The sequence below is a fragment of the Clinocottus analis genome, unplaced genomic scaffold, assembly GCF_023055335.1.
Source record: "Clinocottus analis isolate CAN_PGR_092001 unplaced genomic scaffold, fCliAna1.0.p SCAF_24, whole genome shotgun sequence".
Lineage (NCBI taxonomy): Eukaryota > Metazoa > Chordata > Actinopteri > Perciformes > Cottidae > Clinocottus > Clinocottus analis.
Window position 1 is genome coordinate 2306190 of NW_027175976.1, and position 8486 is coordinate 2314675.

General features: G+C 47.7%; 1 protein-coding gene across 1 annotated transcript; it reads right to left on the bottom strand.

Moving 5' to 3' along the window:
• Positions 1-1361: 1361 nt before the first annotated feature.
• nhlh2 (nescient helix loop helix 2) lies at positions 1362-3311 on the bottom strand. The gene is made up of 2 exons (XM_068590756.1): positions 2726-3311; positions 1362-1878 (listed from the first exon to the last, which is right to left on the bottom strand). The coding sequence occupies exon 2, from the start codon at positions 1835-1837 to the stop codon at positions 1466-1468; it is 372 nt and encodes a 123-aa protein (XP_068446857.1). The 5' UTR covers positions 1838-1878; positions 2726-3311; the 3' UTR covers positions 1362-1465.
• Between the last annotated feature and the right edge of the window lie 5175 nt (positions 3312-8486).

Here is an 8486-nt window from a genome sequence, read left to right on the forward strand (position 1 = left end):
GCCCTCTGATAAGTGATAGAAACTGTTTGACTGAATCATTCTTTACATGATTATTCTATCATTTTATAATTAAACGCAAATTCTTTTTTCTCTTCTTCTTTTCCAGCAGCCCGATTCTTATTCTCCGAGCGACACCTGAACACAACACTTTCGGGAAATAAATATTTACGGGGCCATTGAACCCCATCTTGAAGTGCTTTATCGTTGCTATTGATAGGCAATAGATGTGACAATCAAATAAATAAAACATAACATACATCAAACATACATCAAACGAATAAGTTATGGATCAACAGAAAGTGCCATTTTTTTTAAAGAGTAGAACACCATCACTTTCCAAGTTCAATTTCACAGCCTAAAATATAGAAGCAACAAACAATATACATTTATACAAAGAAAGGACGCCAGCCTATGATATCAACATAAATAAATTAGCATTAAATATCAACACAATTAATTAAATAATTCCATACATGTAAAAAAAAAAAAAAAAAAGATTAAGGTCACAATTTCATATGTCATAAGTGGCACTTACGCATCCCCCCGCCCCCTTTCTTTACGGAAAACATCACCTAAACTAGAATCTAAAGCAGCTATGTCTCGTTTACATCCTTTCATTTCGATTCATCTGTTTTTTTTACACCTGGAGGCTGAATGTATTCATGTTTAGGGCTCAACTGGAGCGTCGTCTTGGGATGGGAACTGGAGTTTCTTCTGAAAAACCAAATTCTTGAAACTCATCGTAACATTTTTTTCTTATTTTTCCCTTCTGCATTTCAACACCTTTGTTGTTTTCTTTGTTGAGGAGCAACGTGACTGCTCGCGGCCCTTCTCACCCCACCTCCTCACCCCCATGTCTGCCGGATCATAATCATATTCTCATTATTGCATCTAACAGCTCAAGCGACTCTGCGCTTGTTGCTTCATGTGTTCAGTGAGCGGTCTGGACTCAAAGTTGAGGCTTTCACTCGGGAGCAGCAACCGCCGACATCAACAACCGACGCTGGACACTCCACGGTGGGAGGGTGAGGGCGAGGATGGGGGAGGAAGGGGAGGTATGGCAAAGTCTCAGCATCCCGGGACTCGACGCTTCCATCCGGTGGGAGAAATGTGTCCACACGGGTGTTTGACCCTGGATGACGTACTGGGGTTGACATATAGATTTTTTTTTTTGAAAAACCTGCAGTGAAATTTATATTTTATAACCTTCGTTGATTAAAAGGGGGTTTAATATCATGGTGGACTCAGGAACCAAGAATAAAATGCCTTCTTTTGGCACCCGGAAATTGACAATTTTACAAGCAATGTCCACACAAAACATGAGCCACGGAGGGCTGCGCCCTGCTGCCAACTTTGCCATACCCCATGACCCCCCACCCAGGGTCACATGACCCCCCACCCAGAGTCCCATGACCCCCCCACCCAGAGTCCAGTCACCTCCACCCTCTTGTGTCCCGTCCTCGTGTTAAACATCCAGCACGTGATTGAGATAGGAGATGTAGCATATCGCCAGTCTGAGGATCTCGATCTTGGAGAGCTTCTTGTCCGGGGGCAAGGTGGGGAGCAGCTTCCTCAGCTCCGCGAAGGCCACGTTGAAGGCCTCCACGCGGATGCGCTCCCGGGTGGCGTGGGCCGAGCGGTACTTGGCCGTGGCCCTCCGCCGCCGCCTCTTCTCCTCGCGGCTCAGCGGCTGGTCTGACCGGCACCGGACGCGCTCCTCGCCCTCGGTGGGCTCGTCCGAGGTGCAGCCGGTCGACTTGAGGCCGTTGAGCATGGACTCCGGGTCGGACTGGGTCCAGGAGAGGTCCGCCTCCGTCTGGTCCGGGCTCAGCATCATGGTGAATTCTCCGGTGTTGGCAGTCGCTCCTCCGTAAGAACCTGCGCACGAACCCAGCGATTAAAAACACGGATTCATGCTGTTTATGATATTCATTGTGCCTCCAACGTGCATCTGCTTAACACGTCTGTTGTTGATGGAAACTCGTAACAACAAAAACAACACAAAAATAATGAAAAAGAAAGTCAATTAAATGTAATTGTTTTAGTGTCTTCCGCCACCCCGAGGCCCCATGTGAGGGATGCCCCAGCGGGGGGTCTGGTGCCCCATAATAAATCCAAATGCAGTCTACTTTCGTTGCATAATAACATTAAACTTCATAAATAATAAATCCCTCGAAGGAAAGAAAAAAAAACGTGTGAATTGTTCATTTATTAAAGCCCGAGGCCTCATAATCACCACATTGACGAGGAAACATGTATTTAAATTAAAATGTTCTGTTTCAAATATTTATATTTGACCGCCCTTAATAATACTAATAATAATAAATATAATAATAATGATAATAATAATATGAGTTGTGACATATTGCGAAGGAGAAAGTCTCTTTTCTTTGTGGATGAACGGGCCATCTGTCACATGATGAACACATCTGCTTTATCTGAGGCCGGGGACTTGACAGCATGGAGGCAGAAGACGCAGAAATAATGTTGACATCTGCTGCACATGACGTTATGGAGAAATTGGATTATATATATATATATATATATATATATATATATATATATATATATATATATATATATATATATATATATAAATATATAAAGCGAGGGAAATATAAATAAATAAAGCTATAAATAATACCATAAATAACTGATGGAGGCACAGACATTTAAAAACATTTTCTTTTGAACATTTTTCTTTCTTTCTCCGTTTGAGACTCACCTTGACAAAGAGTTGTGAGGAGCGAAATCTTCTGGAAACGAACTTCAAATCGCTGTGGAGCGGCGCCTTAACTCCGGATCAAGTCATATTCGATGTTTGGTGTAACGTGTGACCTTCAAAGTGGCGGAAATCTAAACCCCCCCAAGTAGTTTGGACTTTGTCAGCCGCAAACTTGCAACATGGGAGTCACGGTGGGGGTCAAACGTCAAGCGGAGTAAAGAAAAGCTTCCGCACATCAAAACAGTCCCGACGTCTTACAGCTGATTGGGGATCAGTCCATTAACAAGACGGAACAAAAGCTGATAATGAGGATGTGAGCGGGGATCTGTCAGCGGCCCCTGCGCCCCCACCGCCCCGGCGAGACGAGACAAAAGAGCGGATAGTGGAGAAAGTGCAGCCGGGCTCCTGGTCCATGCGCCGCTGGAAGATGGGGATGAAAGGCGGGAGATAAGCGCGTCTCTCTCTCCCCGTGTCAGGGATGAGCGGGTCGGAAGCAGTTCGCAGATAATCCCTCTCTCTCTCTCTCTTGTTTTTTTTGTCTTTACCTCCAGTCCTCGTTCCGCCGAGTGTCATATGCGAGATAAGATCCAAACGATCCCGACTAATAAAGGCTCACTTCGGGGATGGAATATATTTGAGGAATGGTATTGTCTAACGCCGCCCCCTCTCCCTCTCCCTCTCTCTCTCTCTCTCTCTCTCGTTCCCTCCCTCTCACACTCACACTCACACACACACACACACACACACACACACACACACACACACACACACACACACACACACACCCTCCCTCTCTCTTTACGCCCCTCGGCCCTCGAGCGCTCTCCCTCCCGTGGGAGTGCAGTGGGCAAAGGGAAAGCAGAGATGTGTGCTTGATAAAAGGAGGGGAGAAAAAATAAATAAATGCCATGTTGTGAGTTTGTGCACGTGCGTTTTTTTTCTTTCTTTCTTTCCGGTGAACAGTGATGATTAAAAAAAATAAAATGAACTGAATGTGTTTTTTTTTTCAAGTGCAGGCAGAGGAGAGGAAGATATTCTATTTTCAAATGAAAACAACATTTGAATGCTTAAATCCTAAAATGTCTTTATTTGTATACATTTATCACATCTGTCACCTTAGATTAGATGAGATAAAATGAGGTAAGATAAGATGAGGTCAGATGAGATGAGGTAGGATGACATCAGATGAGATGAGATAAGAAATGAGAAAAATGATTACCAATGCAACAGACAAAAGAACATTTGAGCTTTTTTGTTGTTTTCCTAGCTTTCAATACTTCCTCTAACAACAACCACTTCATCTGTTAGCTGGTGTAGTGCAGCCTTCCCGACCCGGTCCACGCCCCCTTCAGGGGTCAGCAGATGAACCCGAAAGGGTTAGGGGGCTACATGTTTGTGACTACAAACATGTACATTTATCCTCTGGACGGTTCTCTGAGATTTATTGGACGCTTTGACTTTTTTTTTAGGCATCGACAACTCAAGACACATCTGAAACACGACGAGGAGCTCCCACCAGAACTTTGCAACGCCTCACATTCGAGGAGGATGGCCGAAAGTTTCTCTCCTCTGCATCCTCCTCCTCCCTCGCCCTCCTCCCATCATGCATCCCTGTGCCCGGTGGCACCACCAGCATCGGGGTCACGAGGGCGCGGTTCCAGAGGAGGGACAGTGGCCAGTAAGTGTGGGGACTAGCTGCGCCTAACGAGGTGATTAAAACGATAAGGGGAAGCACGGATGACTTGCCGTGGCCCGCAGCCACCGTCGTGCTTATTGCCGCCACACACACACACACACACACACACACACACACACACACATACAGACACACAAACACACAAATTGTGAGTGAAAGAGAGAAGAACTACCACAGTGCCAGAAGGACCATATCAGTGAACACTCAGCATGTGTGTGTGTTTCCGAGAGAGAGAATGTGTGCACTTGTGTGTGTGTGTGTGTGTGTGTGTATGTGTGTGTGTGTGAGATGACGGACAGCTAGCCTGGGGTTTCGCGGAGTGTGTGTGACACAGAGAGACTCACAGCGGGGTGTATCGGAGACATGTCAGGACCAGGAGACAGAGGCCTCCTGACAGCTGGAGCCAACGGACACACACACACACACACACACACACACACACACACACACACACACACACACACACACACACACACAGCCCACCACCCTAATTGCTCCACAGACGGAGAAGTGTAGAAGGTCTTAGCTTGGTGGTCTGCCCCCCCCCCCCCCCCCCCCTTCAGCCCGCAAGGCCGTCGGCCAAAGACATGCAGGACCCCTCGAAGGCTGTTTTGTTGGTGCCTGCTGCAATTACATCCCACAGCTGATGTTCTGTCTGCGGAGACGAGGAAGCAAACTGCAGGCCGGGGGAGTCGCCAGAGATGATGGTCATTTCAGTCGGATGGATGACGCTTGTTGGTCACGATGGCGCTGGGAACAGAGCTTTTGTTTTTGTGCACTGGATCTCACTTCAGGTCACGCGTCTGTTCGGGGAAATGGAGCCTTGGTCATTGCGTCATCATCAAACATCAGGGTTGTGTGTTCAAATAAGACGTAACAGTGTCACAATGTCACCTAACAATATAATGTAACAACGTGACGTAACAATATATTGTAACAACGTAGCAACAATGTAACGGAACAGCTTAAGAACCGTAACAATGGTCAAAATGTAACAAAACAACTCAATCTAACAACGTACTGAGCATAAATAAATGACTCAACATCAGTAACAACATTGTGACTGTAAGTAAACTACAGCATCCTTCTGCAAAGTTGTGTGACAAGCATAACGTTACATAACGAGGGTCAACGTTGACAGAGGTCCTTTGTTTGTTTCTTTGACCCCTCTCGCTCAGTGAACTTCCACTTATTCAACTTTCAATAACTGTGGCTCGATATACTAAAACGTCCACATTTAAACTTACAATGCTTTTGTTCTGGGCCGCAAAACCTCAACACATTCATATTAGAGTTCCTTTTTGAAGATTAGGATTAGAGGAAACTTAATTGCTCAACACCAAGAAGATGGAAATACAACATCTTCAATATCATAAATATGTAAAAAAATAAATAAAACAACAACAACCAGACAGATCATCAATGACATTTTTTCTCACAACTTAAAAAAATACTATTGCATTAAATTCATATTTCAATCTCTTAAGCTTATTTAAAAAAACAAACATTTACCACGATTGTTTCACTTCAGTTCTTGCAAGCTATCAAAATGAACCGATCCAACCTTTTACACTTCTCAAAAAATGAATAAACAGGCTTCATTTATTGGTTTTGGGGTGACATATTCCTTTGAAGAGACCACCTCAGGAACAGGAGTTAGTCGGGGATGAGATGCCCTCTCACTGCGCTTCCCATAATCATGCAAAAGTGGCTCACACACAGGAAGCACTGCACTGATTTATGGTCATGATTATTCTTCGCAGGGCTTATATCGCCGATGCAGCTGAGGCCTGATACTGCGGAAATAAGATGCAAATGTGAGTTTTTGGCGGGTGGCATTGTATTCCAGGCTACGGGAGAACATTTGTAACGGCTCTAAAGTCCACGGAAATGCCATTTTCCTGTTTGTTTGTGTGGACGTCGTTTTAAAAGCAGCTGCCACCGGAAAGTTGCAAAGTGACGAGACGTCTGTGACGGAGTTGTTTCTCTAATCAGTCAGAGTCGACGACCCAGCTGTCTGAGCCGCTTGTTACGACAAAAAAACACCTTGAACTCGTGCAACACACTCCCACCTGTCACCTATCACACGCTGCACGCACACACACACACAAAGACACGCACACACTTCCAGGGAGCAGTGGGATGGAGCTGTGAAATGGGAAGGATTAGTCACTTTGTCAGGAGATGTACGAGGCGTCTCTCAGGTGGACGGCGAGCCACGGGGGGCGTCTGGGGGAAGGGAGAGGGGAGCGAGAGGAAATTAGAGGCCGGAGAGAGAAGAGCGGAGGGGAGTCGACACGGGGGTGAAAAATGAAATGTGCTGAGAACGAATACGGAGACGCACACAGGGAACCAGACCAGCTTAGCTTAGCTTAGCATCAGAAACTCGGGAGAAGTTCGCCAACGCCAAACTTGTTGTCCATGTGCAAGCCTTTTTCTTCCAGGGTAGTGAATTAGGCTGGACGCTGGCCTCGTGTGTGTGTGTGTGTGTGCATTTGGGAGGGGGAGGGGGAGTGAAAGTGAGGGCGGGGGTGTGGATTCAGGCCCGAACAGGAGGTGTGGGATCCAGAAAGCTGGGGGTCCCATGTGAGAATGTGGCCGTCGTCAGCGCTGCGGTGGCAGGCCTCGGCACCATCTGTGCTCCCAGCAGGGCGCCCGCAGCGCGTTCTCCGCCACCCAGACACATATGGACACACAAAGGTGCTCCGACGCGCACTCACACACACACACACACACACACAAACGGGAGGGAGGAGGATGATGAGACTGAGCAGCGAACAGGGCGATGGCGTCTCGTTGATGATGCTGACATAAGTGTGATGACTTCAGAGAGCAGGAGGAGGCGTTACTAGCCAGCAAAGCACCCGGCTGTGATGTGCCAATCACGCAAAACATTTCACCTTCTTTTTAATCTCATAGTACTGGGGGAATATGTCGGATTACAAGTTGTTTGGACTGTAGTCTCAGCTCACTACTGACGTCTCTGTGACCTGCACATGACAGCATCAGCGCTGTTCTTCGCGCATGTCATCGGGTCCGATTCAGTGAGAAATCAGATGAAATTGTGCAGGTTCGCCAGAAGCTCAGGACCAGGACCGGTTGTGTTCAGCGTCTGGACCTCTGCTGCAGTAAAAGGAGAGGCTCACCAGGAGTCTGGTCTTAACTTTGGTTCTTTTGGTGCAGAACCATTTCGATACGGTAGCGGGCTAACGTAGCATAGCAATCAATCTGAACTCCATTTCGGGGACATAAATCCAGTCCTTGCCTCCATCCCGGCTCAGCCCAGACTGACATCTTCCATCCCCGCAGCCTCTCACACCTCTTCCTCCTGCCCGCTGACCCTCTGTGCCCTCTCCGTGTTATTCTCCGAAGCTGCACCTGCCTCATTTACCATGTTGGTGAGCGCACCTCCATCTTCCTCATACACCTCGCTCTCCCTCCCCTCTCTCCCTCTGGCCCTGCAGCCTCCCCCAAGTGGCCCCTGTCCCTCCATCCAGGGCCTCCAGCTGGCTGATGAGTTCATTAGGCCCAGAGCTCTGCCAAGGAGCATGCCGCTGTTCGGGCCAAAGCGGGAGGGCATCGTGGGGGCCCCTGGTGGTCATTGGGCACAGGCCGCGGTCATTGGAGGCGGGACAGGAAAAAAAGTCCCAGAATGCCCCACATGTCGACATTCGGGCTCCATTCTTGGAGCCGGAGGACTGTTATTTTGCACATTAGCAATCTGGGTTCGGGGGCTCCGGCTTCTCCCCCGAAAAACTTCGGCGGGGGGAAAGAGCGCGAGGCGTTGTGGTCTGAAGGGGTCCGCGTAAACAATGAGGGAAACAGATTTCTAATAATCCCCACAGGTCGCGGTGACATCTGGCCCCCCAACACTCGAGCGTCGGCTCAATTAATTCGGGAAAACACAAAACAAAAAGCGCCGGGGGCAAAAGATCTGCGGGGATTTAACGGGCCCGCTTTGTACGTGTGCATGTGCGTATTGATCGTGGCATTTGATCAAGTGGACCGCGGCGCATGAGGGTGTGAGTTTGGCTCAAATTAGGAGAGGCTGCTTCACCGAAAGAG

Excerpts from the sequence above, each read along its gene's own strand:
- nhlh2 (XM_068590756.1), bottom strand. The coding sequence starts at position 1,837 with ATGATGCTGAGCCCGGACCAGACGGAGGCGGACCTCTCCTGGACCCAG.